Here is a 20,158-nt window from a genome sequence, read left to right on the forward strand (position 1 = left end):
TGTAATACCGCTTCCCTTGATGTCGGAGTGATTGTTTTCTGTGGTAACACATTGTTGTTTCCCTTGCAGGTCACCCAGATCCAGAAAACGGTTATAGACCCTCTGAAAAAGTAAGTGTCAGTCATCAATTATCAGGCGTTACTGATGTTTCTGTTGTTTTTAGGGGTTGACTTTCAATGCATTGCTGTAATTCAAACAAATGTCATATTTTATTGAAAAGGACTATATGTATTTGTGTTACTTAAATATAGACAAACCACTTTTAACTGTCATTTAGATTTTTTTTGTTGAATATAAAAAAAAGTCAGTTCTTTTCAGAAAATTGTGAAACATGAACGCAAAAATTTGTGGGGGCTTGCTATTTCTGAGAAATCCTGCAGTTTTCACAATATTTCTAAATGATAACAAAATGATTATATCATTGCATGTTAGGGATGCACAATATTGGATTTTTGGCCAATATTCAATATTTTGCAACTTGTTTGGCTGATCACTATGGAAGCAGATTAGGGCCAATTTTGATGTAGAAAATAATTTTGGGCAAATCAAGAATAAAGTTGAAATTTCGAGAATAAAGTTGAAATGAAATGCCCAGAATAATGTCTAAAAGATGAGATTAAAGTCGAAATCTAGAATTTAGAAATGAACTCAAAATACAATATTGTGATAAAAGTTGAAGGTTTGCTAATAAAGTCAAATCTACGGAAGCTGACGGGAGCAAATTCACCATATTGACAGCAAATAGCAGATTGTGGCTGTCTGATGATTTTAAATGTCCTTATTGATTTTAAACAATTGGATGTTTTATCATGTAAAGCACATTGAGTTGCCTTGTGTAAGAAATGCACTGTACAAATAAATTTGCCTTGCCTTGCCTTACAAAATGCTGTGTATGCTTAAAATGTTCAGAAGGAAAAACCATTCCAGTCTGTGACTATTGAGAAGCTGTACGGAAGCAGATTAGTGCCAGTTTTGATGGGACTGTTGTCGTATATGGCGAATTTGACCTAGTCCGTAGATTTGACTTTATTAGCAAACAGACTTTTATTATGATATTGTATTTATATTATATTGCTCTAACAGTATTTGGTTGTACTTGTACAGTGACAATAAAGATATCTTATCTTATTATATTTCAACTTTATTCTCGAAATTTCAAATTTATTCTTGACATTTTGACTTTATTCTTGATTTTCCCAAAATTATTTTCTCCATCAAAATTGGCCCTAGTCCGCTTCTGTAGACAGCAATACCAACTGATACCTATAATATCACTATTGTAATGATACGCTCAGATATGTTCTCTGGGCTTTTACTTCTCTATCCTAAATGTATCTATGTAAAATACAAATGTATTAGCAAGGCCTCAGTTAGCCACATCTGTGGGACTACAGGCCATGCAGCCTACAGCAACATGTATTCTCAACACTATTATGTCAATCACTTGTATAATTACGGATCGTGTCGCATTGAAGCAGGGAAGTGGACAAATGCTGTGCAGCAGGATCCCCCAACATGAGGCTATGGCCAAGTACAGCGCCGTGAGACGGCTGTGAAAATGACATTTAAAGTTTAAACATAATTGTGACCGACACATTACAAGAGGGGAAGCTACATTATCACTGGTAGTTATTTTCATTCACATGTTTTTTTTCCTCTTCCTAAAGTCAAACAAAACCATATAAATGCATCTTATTAGCTAAAGGACTGCTCTTCACACTTGCAAGATGGAACTTATACTTAAATGACAGTTTATTTAAAATTCTTGAAAATTAACTGCTGCTGTGGTGATATGGAGTCTGGAGAAACAATAAATTTGGGTATCATTCAAATCTCACTCTATGCACATATACAGGCAAAGCAGAGTTACTAAAGGGAGGGGTTTGACTTCCCCACCCGTCTTCCGGAGTGCTTGTTAAGGTTTTGCTTCCTCCACTTGACTCCTCCCTGGAAATTAAACATGTGCTTTGTTGAAGGACTTCTCCACATTGTTTTTGTAGTAAATTATTGTTGAACTTTCTCACCCTAAACGTGTGATTCTTAAAAATAAACTAAAGAGAAAACACAAAAATTAATAAACAAATAGGTTAGATATGTGTGCATGTACCGGTGCGTGTGTGAGTGAGAACCATTTTTCCTTATGTGCTCTGGTGGTGGAGCAATGACAGGATGGAATGGTTCTAATTTCCTCTTCCTGGTGGGCGACAGCGGACGTGTGGGCAGGCTCAGAGTATGGCAATGGGCCCAGTTTCCCGGGACCACAATCAGGGATTGGTTGAAAAGAAGAAGTGTCTCAAGACAGTGCACGCTTATAACACACCAATCGCTAAAACAGCAACCCAAATATTTCCGTGTTTTTGTGGTTCATAACTTTAAGTTGTAAATAAGCAGAGGAAGAAGATTACCGGTAGTTTCTTAAAAGACATCATGGCCAACAAAAACTGGCTCATCTCTTTAGCGTTTCAAACTCGGGATAATTAGTTATTTCATCATATTTTCTTGTATAGAGAAACAAAGGGCAAAAGCTTCCATTAAGATTCCATTAGTCTTTCACTAATGAACATGTTTCTGTTTACTCATCTCTGAATATTTTACTGGTGATCTTGTGTCATTTCAAGAATAATTAGTAATGAGCAAAAAAAAGAAAAGATTCATGTTAATGGAGCACTTTCAAAGGTGTTAGTGTGTGCATGTGTGTAACACACTGTGTAATAAAATGTACTATAAACAAAGGGAGTGCACTCTCTTCTATAACTTCCTTTCCCCAAACTGTTGAAAAGCCATCAAATCACTGGGTCTTTTTGCTTACATCAGTTTTATTCCCTCAGCAAAATCACAGAATGACTGTGTTATGAATGCAGTGTGAATACAATATTGCATTTCGTCATCAACGCCTGGTAACCCAGTCCACTCATAATGTTCTTTGGTTTGATGCAGAAGTCGAGACTGTTTTTTTTCTTTTTCTCTCTGTGTCGGGTCCAGACTAGGGCTGTACGATTATGGTCAAAATGATAATCCTGATTGTTTTGATCAATATTGTAATCACAATTATTATTAACAATTTTCCATCATGTTAGATTAAAAAAATAATAATTGTATTTTAACATATATTTTCAGTGCAAAATTTAGACTTTAAATAAGAATGATGATGAATACTAAAAAAATGTAATCAATGCTAACTGAATAAATATGTTAATACATAGTGCCATCACAAATACAGTGACGATCAGGTTAATTTAATCGTGGCAGCCAAAATCATTGTGATCATTATTAAAATGTTAATAATTGTGCAACACTAGTTCAGACGGGGCAAACCAACATGTCTCTTTTTGCCAGATAGTCATTGAACGTGTTGTGAGTTCTGAAGACAAACTTTTAATTGTTGGTCTGATAGCATCAGTTGACATATGTAAACGCTGTCTTTGGCCTTGCCGTTTAAAACTCACAAAAACAACAGACAAGTTATTGCCGCTTGTACGACACAGTCCGATATTTTTCTCTGCCTAAACTACTTATGTGAGTGGTTTTGATTTTTCTTCATTGCAAACATTTGAACAAATATGCCATGTGATGCAACATTAGGTCTTGACAAGACGGTCAGAGCTGATAATTTGCGCTTGAAGTATTCCCCTTTATCGTATTTTTAGCAGCTTCGCTCTGTGTTTTTCACTGCTGTGAGTTATTCTGTGGTGATATTCAAAATGTACAGCCAGGCTTCGAGACTTCCAGACCAGACTTGGGCTTGGCAGACTGGTCAGACAGGCCCTGCTTGTGGATTGGCAGCTACTCTTAAACACTTTTGGGTTCATGTGCCATTTTCATCCTGGCCGTTCACCACGCTCTGACCTCTCACATAGTGTGTGGTGTGCCCTTGTGCCCCCTGTGCAGTTCTCAGCTTAAAATGTGATCCAGACAAAACTAACCAGAAAGGCAGACCTCACTGTCTGAGCTGTAGTTGTCCACGGGAATGTCCAGAGTCTGGACAGTTTGAGGCTGAGCTTTTGTTTCATAATATGTATCACCTTGAGCCCACGTGTCCTTATGTGTTTCATTAATAACAAGAAGTGAGAATTGACTTGAGTCACTGTTACTAAACAAAAACAAAGCCACTTGAGCAGTAACGGGTCAACAATTAAGTTATTTTAGCTGTTATTGTTGAGTATTAAGGAAATCTCACTATGCAGGTGAGCAATCTACAAACTTGTCATCTAAGAGCTAGGTTGTGTCTATGTTGTAATTAAACTGCTAGAGAGCAGAAATGCCTCGAGGACAGTTACATAATCCCTTGGTACTTGAATTATGCATACGCTAGAGCCTCCACGGCAGCCATAAACTTGGTCAAAGTGGTTCTTTATAAATAGCAGGAGAGCGTGGGCCGTGGGGCTGGGCCGCGCACAGCTCTGATGTCACTGAAATACTATAAGACCACTCCTTGCTTAACTTCCTGTTGGAAACAATCTCTGTTTGTTTGAGACAGAGCTTCAACCCACGTCACTTTTTACCCCTCCCCCTCCTCTCTGGTCCTCCTCGCCCGTCGGGCTCTGGTACACGTTTGTAGCCCAGTATTTCACACTCACTTCTCGGGTTCTTGGTGATTTCCTCATCTGCTGCACAGCGAGGGCCAAGGTTGGCATGGAGAGGAACGTAAATCATGAAGCCCACACACTTTGTGGCTTATAATGCTACGAGCACATAAAAACTATTGTAGTAGTAAGCCTACACACTTGATGAAACGCTTCAAATGAGTCATTCAAAAAAAAAAAAAAAAAAAAAAAGCGATATCTAATCCCTCATTATGATTGTTTCTTACTGAATCACATGTAGCAGGCAGCTATGTGAATAACCCAGCAGCTTTCATGGCACAAAATACCGTTTCTCTATATTTTTAGGAGGTCTGAATTGTTTTAATAAGAATTGTTTGTCCTTGAGATTAATTTAATAACTGCTGGGATTTTATTATTTAAACCATGGTCTCTTTTTTTGTTGTTTAATGTTCTCACAATGCAATGAAAAAAAAATCAGCTTTAAACAGTAATATTTGCTAGTGTTTCCTATCTGTTAACTTTAATTCTTACTTTTTAAAAGCTGATTTGAGACCAAATGTTTACAGGATACAGGACTCCTGTTTCCCATTAAAAGCTGCCACAAAAATCAGTGCAATAAGTCCCAGGATGAAGCACCGACTCCTGTTGCTAAGTTACAGATGAATGTTTTCCTATTTTTAGTGCCCAAGACTGGGATTCTTGTTGCAAGAATATATTTTCATTTGGAATATGATAATTGTCACAAAATGAATTGTTTCATGCCATTCTGAACCGTGGCAATTAGATAATAGATTAGAGGAAGCTTAATGCAGAGCTGTCCTCTGGGGTTTGGAAGTACCTCTACAATAAGATGTTGAGGAGGGGGATTTTATTAAATCATAATGACTTTTATTAAGATGCGGTGCGTTGCAGAGAGCGAGTATGTGTGTTTATTGTGTTTTTTTTTTTTTTTTCCTGCTTACTTGTAATCTTACTACTTTGCTTTGTTTTAATGCATAAAGTGTTTGTGGATGTGCTGGTTTGTTTTAGGTACAGTGGTGTCTTTCCCAGTCTCAATATGGCTGTGAAACGTCGAGAGCAGGCGCTGCAGGACTACAAACGCTTGCAGTCCAAAGTGGAGAAATATGAAGAAAAGGAGAAAACGGGCCCCGTTATGGTCAAACTGCACCAGGTTTGTAGAGCGTGCACATGTTGCTCCACTCCAGCACAGGAGCACAGTTCACTCCCTCTTACATGTATTGTGAATCAGGCCCAATAAGTGGTGGTGGTGGTGGGAAAGACAAATGCTGACTGGATGTGAACAAAAATAGTTGAGCACATACACACTGTACATGTGCGCGCCCTCACCCACGCAAGCTACTGGGCTCTCAAGTAGTGCCTTTTCAAAACGGCACCGCTGCACATCTACAGGCACATAATTGAGAATTTTACACACACACACACGTACGTGCACCATGAGGCCACTGCAGAAGCACACACATAGCCACCAATAGCGCTTGCCTCTAACACATCCTCACATGGTGAGCCACCCACACACGTTGAGAAAAGCACCGTCAGGGGAACAAAGGCTTAAAGAGACCCTTCCATCTCTGCCCTTTGAATCCCCGTGCTCTTAAAGACCTGATCCGGACCAAACAATGGACGCCGTTTCAACTGGTGTGTGAAATCAAAACCAGCTGAGGTGCAGAGACCATGCCCATAATTCAGCAGTTTGAACAATATGTTGCATTTCTGATTATCACATTTATTCACTGTGCATTCCATAAGTCCATGCTGACAGCGGTCTGCCCACTAATGCGTTCACACACAGATCAGTGCTGGAGTCCAAGTCTGCCCACATCACCCACTCCTCCTCACTCTGGTCGTGATCACAGCACTTTTTTTTTTTTTTTCTTTTCTTTGCTTTGCTTCTTCGTGGGAACTAGGCAAATATCTTTCTGAACAATACACAAACATTAATAATGGCTCAAACAGCACACCTACTAAAAACTAAATGTTTTTTTTTTTTGTTTTCATCGATTATTTAACAGATAAAAATGGAGAATGTTTGCACAAACAAAAGTAAATAATAGTTTATTAAACTTGAATTGAACACAAGCTCTATTTCTCTCTTCCACCCCAGGCACGAGAAGAGCTCCGGCCTATCAAGGAAGACTTTGAGTCCAAAAACAAGCAGTTGCTGGACGAGATGCCAAAGTTTTACCATAGTCGCATCGACTACTTCCAGCCCAGCTTCGAGGCTCTCATTCGGGCTCAGGTTAGTAACCCCCCCTCCTTTCCCCAGACTCCTCCGAACCCTCCCAGCGCTGTTTAGTTCCTCCCTCTGAGCATATGTGTAACAGTAAATAAAGTGTGTGTTTCCCTCCTAATGTGATAATCCCCCAGTGACGACCCACACTGCTCCAGCCTCATCTGTCTGCCTCCACTTCTGTCCTGCAAGGCTTCTTTTAACCTGAAGCTTCTCTTAAAGCAGCTGAGAGCCTCAATTTAGCGCCACTGTGTGTCCCCCCTCCCCACCCCACCCTGACCCATCCACCCCGACCTGTCTGCTTCATGTGATTTCCTCTGTGGGACAGTCACTGGCTCACTCATAATCACCTAACAAGGTTATCCCGAACCTAATGATCATTACAGTCGTGTGATGCACTTTGAACTGGATAAAATTAGCAGACACACCAATCAACTACGCCCAGTGATTCTACAAAGCCAAGCTGTAGCCCACATGTTTCAAACTCAAGGCCCGGGGTCCATAACCGGCCCTTTAGAGCATCCAATTCGGCCCACGAGAGAAAGTAAAAATTACAGACGAAAAATGAACCATTGTGGAAATTACCCAATATTTCTGTTGGAGATGTATTTTTTTTCTGATAACACTATTTTCATTTACCAGAAGCATGAATGAGCAAATTCAGAACTACACACGAACAGCTACATGTGGGTGGTCAGTGCTCTCCATCCCTGGCCTTGTTGTGTGTTTGGCCTCATGCTCTGCTCGCTGATGCTCAGCAACAGCAGGAGGAGAAAAAAAAGGCACAAAGGCTTTCTTTGTCTTCGCATTCGGTTTCACTTCAGCAAATCTGTGACGAAGACGGACTCAGAACATCTGTAGTGTCCACCTGTGCAGATGTTAATGATCTGATTTCAAATCGGAGCACAGGGCTGGACTGCGTGGGGAACTAAATGGATTCTTGTGTTTTGGACCTCACTTTAGATGACTTTAACCCCATATTATTATCCTAGGGGTCAATTTGACTCCATTTAATGTTTATCATTCAAAAAATAATACCGGTAGTTGACTTACATTTTTTTACTTCATCAAATTTGATGGGTACAATTGATTGAGCAAAAAATGATCACATGTGCTGAATACATATTGCACGCGTTGGTGTTCCTCTGGGGTCAATTTGACACACACGTGTAAAACGCATGTGTGACTTTACATCCTCACACCAGCAGGTGTAAAGTTAATACTTTTGACCCTGATTTTGAGGCATTCTCATCTGAAGTAGTAAATAAATATTTTTATGAGAGGAAAGGGGGCGGAGTCACCAACATAAATCAATATGGTTCATTCTGTGAGAGTCATGAATGTGCACCCAAAATTAGAAAAGATTAGGATGAAAGATTTTCAAGATGCACTAACGCCAAAGCTGAAAGTTTGACCTGATGGTGGCGCTGCAGGAATTAAAGGTCATATCATCACCACAACCAATAGGCTTCAGACTCTTGGGGTCATTAATGTTGTCAGTAAATTTGAGAAAAATTAATTGTGCAGTAAAGTTTAGCCTGATGGTGGCTCTAAAGAACAGCTCAAGGTTTATTATCAGAGGGTTGTTTGTGTATTTAACAAATAAAACAAAGTGCCTGACACAAAAACTTGGTCAACAATTTTCTGAAAATCATTTTCTGGAGGCAAATATCCCTGGACTCAGATTGACCCGAAGGGTAAAATGTGTTAGTAATATTTGAGGATAATAGGAGGGTTAATAATTGTAAATGTAAAACATTTAGTTTAAATAAAGTCACTCAAAATAGTCTCTGTAAAGGTCGCAGTTTTGTGTCTTTCAGCAACTTTAAACATGTAAATATTTATGTTTCTTGTAGAATTGTCCCAGAGTTCTGATGTTTATCAACTGAATCAGAAATCTAAGTTTAAATAATCAACCGTGACTTTTTTTTTATGTCAAAGGGCCACAAATATGTTGCAAATTAAAGCTCAGATCAACCTTCAGTCTCGTAGGTGGTCACGACTGTGTGAGGCTTCATTTAGTCTGTGGTGGCTGGACTAACTGTAATAGTAGTGTTTGCTCCAGAGGATGCGTACTACACGCTAATCTGCTGTACATCATCGTCTCTGCTCGTACGGAGATTTCCGATTATCTTTTCAACATGAAATGTGCCGTCTTTACCCCCACAAACAGACGTCCTACTCATGTGGTTCAAATATTGGTATAAACATGTACATGTTTATAAAGAAAAAAGGGATTTGCTGGAAGCTTCAGGAACAGGATGTTTTTTTTTTCTGTCTGTAAACCGTTTCTCTTTGTTGTGTTTTTTAACGTAAATCAAGGAACTTCTTAGAAGCTGCTGTTCTGTCGCCTTCTCGGCTTCAGCCTGTCTCCACCTATTATTTCAGTGGTGACAGTAATTGTCATTGTCCAAGTGGAAACAGCATTGAAAGAACATATATTGTGTGTGTGCGCCTTCTTGTTTCTGTGTTTTTAGGGGTTCAAGGGTTTGTATTTCCACTACTTTTATTATCTGCCCACTCCTCCAGTCTTGTAATGTGATTAAAGTCTATTAATCATCAGCGTAGCTCTCTGGGGAGCCTGACTCATGAACTAAAGGGGGTAGGAAGTGTCAAAAAGCACTGGCTGAAAACTGTGTAGCAGACACAGGCAACTGGCGGCCTGGGGGCCACATGTGGCCCTCGGTCTAATTTTGTGCGGTCCCCAAAACAAAATTGTAATTCATGAAGTTGAAAGTTATATGAAGCCCAAGTTAACACACAAAAATGCAGGAACACAGAAAACAACAGCAAAATGCACAAAATGTCTACAAAATGACAACAAAAACACACTAAACAACCACTTAAACACAAAAACAACATATACAAAAGGACTTCAAAGACCCATATTTCTCAAAATGACAGAAAAATTTACAAAATGACAGAAAATAAACACAAAAACACACAAAAAGGCAACAAAAATTTGCCACATTGACAAGAAGTGAGTGTTTGTGGTCGGATGGCGCACTATGGCAGCCTTGCATCTGTCAGTCTGCTCCAGGGTAGCTGTGGCGACAATGGTAGCTTACCACCACTAAGTGTGAAGTGATAGAATAATGCACATCAATGTAAAGTGCTTTGAGTCACCAAAATAAGGTACTACATAAATCTAATGTATTAATATTAAGAAAATAAACAGAATGAATTCAGAAACACACAAAATGTAAAAACTCAAAAAAACAAGAAAACAAACGCAGAAGGACTGAAAAAAACAAAACCCTTTGTTCTTTCATGTGTTAATGCTCTGATTGGTCTTTATTCTAAATGTTCACATAAATGTTGATAATGTGGCCCTGGGATCAGAAGATCACGTTTGTGTGGCCCCTGCTCTGATAGAAGTTGCCCATCTCTGCTCTACATCTTGTTCAGAATGGGAGAGAAAAGCCAGGTCACTACCCACAGAGGTGCTGTGTTTTTGGGGGGGCTTTGATATCTACAGTTGTCCTCTACTTAACTTCAATCATAGCTCATTAGCAGAGCAGCAGAGCCAGATTTTTTTTTAAAACCACTAGTTGGACGTGTTTGCATTTGGAAGGAGGTTTTGAACAAGCAGAGTTGACTGTGTCCTGTTCCTCTGCTTCTTCCCACCAGGTGGTCTACTTCACTGAGATGTACAAGGTGTTCAGCGAGTTAACGGATCAGATCGACCAGGCAGGGCTGACTGACGAGCAGAGGGAGAGGGAGACGGAGGCCAAGCTGAGCGAGTTGCGTGCTCTGTCTATTGTCGCCGACGACTGAGAACAGAGCTGAACACCAGGGACGGCTCTTTTCACGCCTCTCTGAACGGTTTGCACTCTTTCCCAAGCTTCTGCAGTGACCTTAAAGCTGCGGTCAGTTTACCTTTAGCCTTATAATGTCCCCCACAGCTCTACCTGCACTACAACCTGATTTATTGTCTCAACAATCCAGAGGAGCTGAATGCTTCTTAACTTAAGCCATTGCAAAGTGCAGCTGAGCCAATGTGTTTTATTTTTTTTAAACTTTTACAAAAAAACAATCAAATTGTGTTAGTACTGAATGACAGGGTTACATTGCTTCATACCTGTGGAAAAGTTGGCAAATGAATGAATTTATCAGTAATGGTAACCTTTAATCTCACAGGTCATGGTGATTGTCACTGATTGGTCAGCCAGCATGGCTCATTCACTGTTTCATAATGATCGCCCTTGTAATGAGCGTTTATTAGAAGCTTCTTATAACATCTCTTCTCGTGTATAACGTGCCCACACTTTCCTGACTATGGTTGTAACGTGAAAATCAGCCTGTTTGAGGCTGAAATGAAGTCCATGAAAAAGAAACGGCCCACTGCGCCATCTAGTGGCAAACACTCATTATAACAGACACTCCATGTGTCCTTTGTTCTATTGTTTAAGTGTCTGCAGCATTGAACTTTGTGTATTATATTGTTAAAGTCCCAGAGGCCATGTGTTTGTAGCCTTTGAGCTTCAGATATTTAATTTATTTTTTTTTGGGATACTTGTTAATTTTGGACCAAATCATGTTGTACGCTTTTGTGTTTCCACCAATCAGGATGATTATCGGTATGAGAAACGCACTAATTGTTTTCCCACTCACAAGTAGATTGTTTTAGACGTTTTACCAATAAGCCAATTATTTATTCTTTGTTTTGTTATAATTGAAGGTATTTTATAGGTTATTGTCTGTCGTGATGTTGTTTGGTACTTCAGATGGTTTGAGTCATTAACTGTACTAATGAAGGTGCTTTTCTAAGTTGTTAAGATGGATTTTTTTTTTCATAACACTGCTATGTGTCAATACTTTTATTAGAGAGTGGGTTTTTAATGGTATCAATACCACAACAAGTCACGTGAAATAAATAAAACATGCAAATTAAAATACCTTTTCTTTGTGTTCCTGAAGTTTGAATCACTTATACAGGAAGGGGTTTATCTTTGGTACTGGAGAGCTGCTGTCCTGTATGTTTTAGAATGCTTTCTGCCTTATGTTGGACAGCGCGTGGATAACCTTACAATTCAACAATGTTAAAGCAGGCAGTCATTTCTTTTTTTTTTGTTTTGTTATTTACCAATTTTGACTTTATTTCACAATCTTTTCATCAGCAGTCAGTATACAAACACTAATGGCTGTATTTACAGTCATCTGATATTTTTCTGTGCACAATGCAGGTTAAAAAAGCTAATTAATGTCAATGGTTTGATAATAAAGTGATGTGTGTGTGTGTGAGTTCTTTATGGAGTTAAAAAAATATATGCATGATTAATAATGGTTGTAAAATGGATAAAAATGTAAATCAATCTCTAAGAAACGTTGTCACATATTGTCCTCAGATATTCCACGTTTGGTGAAACCTGACAGTGAGTTCTCAGTAAATTACATGATTCTCGTCACTAGAGCTGAACAATAACTTATTCTCTCATGAAACCATCAGTGAATTAACTCTGAACAGGTAAGATTCAGGGAGTAAACGGTCTAAAGTTCTTGGAACACGATCGCTGCTAAGTGTGCACTGCTTTTCACTTTCTTCTTTTCTGATATCTCTTCTCCACTGGCTGATGGTAGTTGCTGCTGGGAGTGTTCCTTCACTGGGAGGAGAGCAGTCAGTGTGTGGTCTTGCTGTAAATGCTGGAGATTTGTTCCTGAAAGGCTCTGCGGATGTCGACCCGTCTGCTTTTCAAAGTGGGCGTGAGGAGGCCGTTGGCTACGCTGAACATTTCCGGGTGCAGATGAAGAGCTTTGATCTGACACAAAAATTACAGGGGGAAGTTAGACCAGGTCAGTTTCTATGGATTTCCAGACTAGGGATTAGGTTTAGATCTACTGCTACACAGGACACATGACCTCACCTGTTCGAAGGACTTGAGGCCTGCGACTTTACCTACAGCTTGCATGTCCTTCATCACTATTTTCGTTAAATCCTTTGGAAAGACAAATAAAATAATTTTAAAAATCTTATTTTAAGGAGTCAGAATGAGGTTTCAAACCCATGACTGTGACTGACGGGGTTCTGACAGAGCTCCTCGTAGGATCCCACGAATCCTTGATCTTTCGCCCAGGTGACAAACACCTCAGGGTTTGGCACGACAATGCCAATAAGGAAGGACTGGAGACAACAGTAGAAAACCAGGTGAGTTTAATGTGCAACAGTGCAAAAAAAAATACAGGAAAAGGTTTACTGAGATTAGGTTTAACATTGCTCACCTCTAAACTGTCTCCGTGCACAAACACCTGGAGTACAGTCGCACAGCGCATGTAGACGTTTTCTATTTTCTCTGGAGCGATGTACTCCCCCTGAGACAGCTTAAAGATGTGCTTCTTTCTGTCAATGATGCGAAGGGTTCCGTTCTGACGGCAGGAAAACATTCCCGTTGAGGCTAAAGTGGAGTAAAAAATGTGACTAGTCAGGTGTGCAGTCTTACAGGAAGCCATTGGCCTACGTCTCCAGTGTGCAGCCAGCCGTCGCTCTCCAGAGCCTCAGCAGATTTTTCCGGGTCCCTCAGGTAACCTTTGAACACACAGGGGCCACGGATGCAGATCTAACAGGAACAAGCACAAAGAGTTGTGGTCAGTGAAGCTGGATCAGAGATGGGCAGTAGTAGTGCTGCTGATACACATTTTGGGCTCGTTTCCCACCTGAGGTGATGGTTCAGCAGCTACGGTGACATTATTTTATTCAACAAACTGCTGCTGGATTCTGAACATTACAGAGCAGCCCCACAATGGATTTCAGTTTAGAGTGTCTCACTTTCTGTCCAGTTTTTGTTCTTAATTTCTGCTTGACTTTGTCTTTTTAGTGGGTGAACGTTACGGTGCCTTAAACTGGTAGAGTGTAAGGCACAACCCGTTAGTCTAATGGCGCGTTTCCATTGGCGGTATCGGCTCTACACGCCTCCGCACTCCTCGCATTCAGGACCTGACACTGTTTTTCCAAAGCGTTTCCATTGAGCACCAACCGATCACCAACAAAAACTCTGTGCGTGAGTTGATGACTCCACTGCTTTGAGCCTACGTCACATTTTCAGATCAGAAACCACAGAGTGGAAACGTGCAAAAAGAGAGTAGAGTCGATGCCGCCAGTGGAAACACACCATAAGTGACTACATTTGAGACTGTTCCTCTATTCCAGGGGTTCTGAACCTTGGGGTCATGAGACACTGTGAGGGGGTTGCCAGATGCCTTCAAAAAACGAAGAAATTTTTTTGAGCACTTTGAGCCCATTTTTGCTTATTTTTGCCCTTGTTTTGCAACTCCACCAAACTTGCCATATTTTACCTATTGCCATATTTTTGCTCCTTTTTAATACATTTTTGCTACAATACTCTCATTTCTGCAACTTCTCCATCAAATTTCAATGCCTTTTCTGCACATTTTTTCTACTTTCAAGACATTTCCACTACTTTTAAACCCTTTCCACCACTTTTTCTACCTAATGTCAAACATGTTGACCCAATATTGTCACTTCTAACTTATTTTTAACCACATTCACAATTTGTCATTCCCATTATTTGCCAGTTTAAACTAATTGTTCCAATACTACTCAACTTTGAACCCTTTTTCACCACTTTTTCTCTCAGTTTTTGCCCACTCCAAATTGCAACTTTTAACCAATTTCTGTGGTTTTTACAATCTCATTTCACCACATTTTCCACCATTTTTGATCACTTTTAACCCATTTTAATTCTGATTAAAACAAAGATTTACCTCTTTATGATGACTGTGTACTATGGAGCAAATAATACCCTGGATAACAGTGCATATTACTTTTATAAATAAATGTGATTATCACAGATTCATAGAAGAATGGACCATCATTTTGCTGACTTTATGGATGGGCCCCAAAAAACTCTCCCCTATATTCCCCCTTATAGGTGGCCCTGTCTCCACATGACTGTTCTTCAATGTTTGTCTGTGTTCAACCACTTTCAGGTACAGTGGGGGTGCAGTGGTAGTTTGCATTAGCATTATTAGAGCACAGATATTAATTGGAATGGACTTAATCTCCCTGAATGCACCAATGCAGTATGGCATTAGCAAACCGTGTCAGCATTTGCAGAGATGTTTAAACAGGAAACAGAGCTTTTTGCTGCACAAGGCTGCTCCCTGCAGGTCAGTAGGTGTTAATACCAGCTATTGTATTGAATGATATATAATAACAAATAGACAGATTTTTTGTGGCCATTTTGCATATTCACTCACCTCTCCTGCTCCATTTTTTGCGTAGTAGTCCATCTCAGGGATGTCCACCACCTTGACCATGGCACAGGGTAAAGGAGCTCCAACGTGCCCTGAGGTTACAAACATCCACATTCCAGCTGTGAGCAGCAAAACGACACAGGCTGATGAGGCTGATGGTATGGTTCCTAACCTGAGCTCCAGTCCCCGGGCAGGGAGAAGGTGCAGCCTGCGGTGCACTCCGTCTGACCGTAGCCCTCGAAGATGAGGCAGCCCAGAGTGGCTCTGAGGAAGGACAGCACTGTGGGGGAGATGGGTGCTGAGGCAGTCAGAACAAACCGCAGGTTTCCTCCCATGCTGGCCTGCGAAACATTTTAATACACGCTGCATTTTTACACACTTGCAGGTTTGGGGATTTCCTGAAAATGCGTTTGATTTTATACAGTTTGTTTTGAGTTTCCCTGACTCTTTGCTACGTTGCTCATCTACAGGTATCATCACAACTTGCCTGGATTTTTCTAAACACCAGTTTGTCCCACAGACTGTTGTTGCGTACGATCCCAGCGCTAAGCTCCGCCTGCTTTCTTCTCACTGCAAAGTGAAGCAACGCCCGCCGAAATGGAGAATTCACCGAACTGAGGATCTTCAGAGGAAATTGGAAACACGATAAAGGTCAGAGGAACAACATGACTCAGAGAGCGATTTAGGAGCTGTGCGTCAGTTCACCTTGTCATAGATACGGTTCAGCAAACGTGGCACGACGGGGAAAAATGTGGGTTTCAGGGTTTTAATGTCATCCATGAGAAGGGAAATGTCGCCTTGGTAGAATCCAACTCGGGCTCCGTGGCAGAACATGGAGAGCTTTGACACAAACAGATATGAAGCAGAGTTTAGGAGCAGACACAGTGACACACCTTGAAGGGATAAGAATGTGTTGTAAACAGAGAACTGACTACCTGAATCATTCTCTCAAACATGTGAGCGAGCGGCAGGTAGGAAATCGACACGTCGTCTTGCTTGATCTCGAATGATCCCTTCGGACAATTAAAAAGATCAGTTTGGGTGATGGAGACTGAAGGCAATGAAATAACACTCAGCAGATTAAAAAAGTCATTGGATAATGACAGTACACCATGCATGGAGGGGGACAGACACATGATGACAGGCTGTTCTCATTTAGAAAAAGGAGGTGGAAGTGTAGACAGACCTCCAGGATCTTAATGACAGAGGAAGTGTTGGAGGCGATGTTGCCGTGGGTGATCATGGCTCCCTTTGGCTTCCCTGCATAAATAAACAACACATTATTGCCAGAGGAAGCAGCAGCCGTGCCCATAAAGAGAGGTGGTCAGTGGGCGCAGGGAGACGGTTCCTGTGATGATGTGAGTGAGGGGGTAATTAGTGGATCAGACGTACCTGTGGTTCCACTGGTGAAGCAAACCACGGCCAGGTCCTGGGGCTGGGGCGACTGCAGCAAGAAAATATGAGAACATGAAGACGGCCTTCCTCCGCTTTTAATTTGAGCGAGTGAGTGTTAATGATATCGTTTGAGACAGGAGCAACAATAAATCTGTCATGATGGCATTTAGTAATTAGATCAACTATTGACTCCAACCAGTCTGATGTGGTTCTGTCACAGAGAAGATAAACTCACCACAGGGTCTCTGAGGTTCTGCCTGCCCAGATCCTGACATGTAGACACATCGTTTACACGTTAGCACCACGGACGTCTCCATTACTCAGCGTTTAAGATTTACTGCTGCTCACCATCAGCTCGTCTAGTTTCAAAACGTCCACCTCACTTTTCCTCCCTCTCTCTACCAGCTCTGGGCTGAGGTCCTTACAGACCACCAGGCAGGAGAGCGTCGGAGTGGAGCCTTTCTCCTTGATCTCCAGCAGAGACGCTGCCTTCTCCTCACGGTCACAGATCACCAGGGAGATCTCAGCTGAAACCCACCCAGGTACACAATCATGGACACATTAACCTGGGAAAACCCCTATGTTGGTTTGATGCTCTAAACATCAGGTGATCATTATGTGAGTATAGAGATTATTAGTACCGTATTTATTTTATATTATCTCACCATCATCACACCTGTGCTTGTATTAAACGGCTATCCAGATGAGTTACTTCAGCTTAATAAAAAGGGAAAGCTATTTATTTTAGAAACATATTTGACATTGATCACAGAGATAAATGTTGCACTGGATGATAGATCCTGATTTATGTTTATTTATTTACATTATCCAACAGTGACAGATGCATTATGACAGGGGCATCAAACTCATTGTAGTTCAGGGGCCAAATGCAGAGCGGTTTGATCTCAAGTGGGCCACAGATTGTACGCAGGAAAACAAATAATTTCAACATTATTCTTCCCTAGTTTGCACTTCTACTTATACATAAAACACAAAATATGTAAGAAATCAACAATATCCAAGCAATAAGTGACACATATCAGTCTTAACAGGATCTTCACTTTAAATTTCCTAGATTTTGTGACCAATTTCTATTTAATAAAGGGAATCATTTTCTCGTGATTTGAGGAATATTGAAGGATTTTGTAAGAAGTTTTTTCAACAGTTTAACATTAAAAATGAAGGGAGAACTGTGAGCCCCTGCAAATATTGTTGGGTTTCATTTACACAGTGATTAATGTTTATTCACATTTTTAATTTCTCATGCGGGCTGAATTGGATGCTCCAAAGGGCCGGATTTGGCTCCCGGGCCTTGAGTTTGACACTTGTGCACTATGGGAAGAAGACGAGGTGACGTATAGTGTAGTTAGGGTTTAAATGGTTTCCTTACATTTGTATCTGCTGTTCTAAATATTCACACACTGCTTTAAACCTACTTAGGTTGAGGATGTGGATTATCGACTCCAAACCCAGGGTGTCGTACAAAGGCACCAGTGCCATGGAGTAGGTGTAGCAGGCCAGCTCAGAGATGGTCCACTGTCACCAGTAGGGGGAGACAAAGCACCACTGATTAGACCCTGCACCATACTAGGAACTCAAATAAAAGCATGTCAAATCATATTTAGCAAACAAAGAAAAAGCCTAAAGTGAAGATAAAAAAAAAAAGAATAAATCTTACAGTACTGATGGAGCAGTGTGTATTTCACTTCCTGTCCACATAATAAACACAAAGAAATGAAAGTGTGGCTGCAATAGCATTTATTTATCCATGCTGTAAAGCTGCTGTTTTTTTTACTATATATACAGAGTGGGCTGTCCAACAGGAATCATAATGGAAGGGTTGTTAGTAAATCATAACACACAATACATCACACATAGTTACACTCAAAGACAGTCTAAACCAAGGTTTCACTGAAACATTGTGACAAATATTTTTTTGGTCACAATGCAGATCTGGTGTTTGGTCAGTGATATGATATACACACACAGTGTATATATAAGGATTTTCTATAAAATGCAATGACATTGAAACAATTTCATTAATTAGGAAAAATAAAGTATGTCATGTTGAAAGCTCAACATGTCCAACCTTTTTAAGTTACTTCTATCCTTCCTTATTATCTAATTAAAGGGAAACTGTGAAAATGTAGTATTAAAGAAGTGCTTTTCTAACTGGTAGCCCTTCAGACTACACAGTACTATACAGTACCTATGAAGTAGCTCACAGTTTCAGAAAGGTTGGTAACCTCCCCTGTGTTTAAAGCAACAAATTACAGCATGGGTGTCAGCAGCATACAGTACACGAGTATGGAAATGAGCTTTTAAGCTACCGTCTGGTACAAACATCTGTTTTTAGAACATTTGGCCTAATAAATTAATAAATGTAATGAAAAGGATGATTTTTTTCCAAATTCACATTTGTCATGACAGATATCTATACATAATAATAAACAGTATGTGCACTGTGTATACAATTATTAGGGAAGTGAGTATTTCTGACCATATCATCATTTTTATGCATATTTTCCCACTCTAAGCTGCAAACATATATTGGATTTAGGCATATCATGTGATAGGCTGTATATGTGCTATTAAGGATGGGCGTGGCCAAAGCAGATGTGCCAAGTAATGCTTCTCTTCTTTAGGCTGAATGGGCCATAATACAAAAGCTTTTTCTTCTTCTTCTTTTTTTTGTCCAAAAGTGAAGCTTCCAGGAACCATCAAACCCCCAAGGCTTATGAATGTTAGTGTAAATCTATTTATTTTTTAAATTCCCCTTATTTGAATTTTTTACGGTCCTTGTTGAATTATTTAGCACTTTAACAGATTAAAATAAACAAATGAGATGCAAAATACTTCTGCACTCTTACAGATGCTAAAACCTTAATATTACCTTCCTAAATATTCAGCTTTGAGGTCTATTAACATTTCAACTGACTTGGAACAAAGTAACTGGTCAATAATAACATTAATCTAAAAAAAAAAAAAAAAAACACACAACTTGCCCAATAATTTGGAGTACACACATTGTAGCTGTGCCTGACAGAGCCAGCCATTATGCATTATGTGTTAAGTTGATTAGAAACTACCAAGCTGCTGTGATAGACTGGAACGTGAGCGCTCTGCTGAGGAAACAAGGAGTCATTTTTCATCATATTAGAATCTCTACCGCATCAGTAATTATTTGTCGGGTAGGGTTTAAACAGGGCTGCTGATGCATATCAAAGTTTGATAAAGAGTCAAGCAGTGTAAATAAAATGGTAGAGAACAAACACGCACAGACCACTCAACACTTAATATCTTCAACCTATTAGATGGATATTAATATTAGATTCATACCTGAGGGCTGTTTTGTCCAAACACGCCAATAAACTGCTGTGGATTTGCCTGGCAGCCTTTAGCTAACAGCCCAGATCCCAGTGCCACAGCCTGCTGGGCTACCTGAGGGCAAAGAAAACCAGTCAGTGGACAGGAACTGTCTCTGTCTCTCTAAGGTTAAACTAACTAAACAGTGACCTCAGTGTAGGAGATCCACTCATAGGGCTGACCCGGTTTCCTGAAGCCCAGACAAGGACCGTCTCCTGAAAAACAATCAAGTGTGTTCAAACACAAGCAACATTGAGGATTTATAGGAAAAGAATCAAACACAGTATTTGACACTAACTGCTTTCTCAAGCTTCACTCATACAGTAAACACCAGGGTTTCAATTATATCTCAATTATGATTATGGTGATCGACATTTTTACCAATTACATCGAA

General features: G+C 40.1%; 2 protein-coding genes across 6 annotated transcripts in view; one reads left to right on the top strand and one right to left on the bottom strand.

Moving 5' to 3' along the window:
• bin3 (bridging integrator 3) overlaps positions 1-11,702 on the top strand; it is a 37,828-nt gene extending 26,126 nt beyond the window's left edge. The window contains exons 6-9 of the mRNA XM_028456546.1: positions 70-110; positions 5,574-5,715; positions 6,667-6,801; positions 10,423-11,702. Of these exons, the coding sequence (XP_028312347.1) occupies positions 70-110; positions 5,574-5,715; positions 6,667-6,801; positions 10,423-10,569 (465 nt within the window). The 3' untranslated portion in view covers positions 10,570-11,702. The remainder of the gene's footprint in view (positions 1-69; positions 111-5,573; positions 5,716-6,666; positions 6,802-10,422) is intronic.
• Positions 11,703-11,781: 79 nt separating this feature from the next.
• Positions 11,782-20,158, bottom strand: part of acsl2 (acyl-CoA synthetase long chain family member 2) — a 16,013-nt gene continuing 7,636 nt past the window's right edge. For 4 of the 5 annotated variants that reach the window (XM_028456542.1, XM_028456545.1, XM_028456540.1 and 1 more), the window contains 17 exons: positions 19,915-19,979; positions 19,738-19,839; positions 17,835-17,934; positions 16,747-16,925; positions 16,634-16,666; positions 16,396-16,447; positions 16,190-16,263; positions 15,939-16,016; positions 15,709-15,843; positions 15,491-15,625; positions 15,176-15,344; positions 15,007-15,095; positions 13,230-13,346; positions 13,012-13,155; positions 12,812-12,913; positions 12,657-12,728; positions 11,782-12,551 (listed from right to left, as the gene is read on the bottom strand). In XM_028456542.1, the coding sequence (XP_028312343.1) occupies positions 12,411-12,551; positions 12,657-12,728; positions 12,812-12,913; positions 13,012-13,155; positions 13,230-13,346; positions 15,007-15,095; positions 15,176-15,344; positions 15,491-15,625; positions 15,709-15,843; positions 15,939-16,016; positions 16,190-16,263; positions 16,396-16,447; positions 16,634-16,666; positions 16,747-16,925; positions 17,835-17,934; positions 19,738-19,839; positions 19,915-19,979 (1,787 nt within the window). In that variant the 3' untranslated portion in view covers positions 11,782-12,410. The remainder of the gene's footprint in view (positions 12,552-12,656; positions 12,729-12,811; positions 12,914-13,011; positions 13,156-13,229; positions 13,347-15,006; positions 15,096-15,175; positions 15,345-15,490; positions 15,626-15,708; positions 15,844-15,938; positions 16,017-16,189; positions 16,264-16,395; positions 16,448-16,633; positions 16,667-16,746; positions 16,926-17,834; positions 17,935-19,737; positions 19,840-19,914; positions 19,980-20,158) is intronic. The other variant, XM_028456541.1, reaches the window with a different exon arrangement.

This window comes from Gouania willdenowi, chromosome 9 (genome assembly GCF_900634775.1).
Source record: "Gouania willdenowi chromosome 9, fGouWil2.1, whole genome shotgun sequence".
NCBI classification, from domain to species: Eukaryota; Metazoa; Chordata; class Actinopteri; order Blenniiformes; family Gobiesocidae; genus Gouania; species Gouania willdenowi.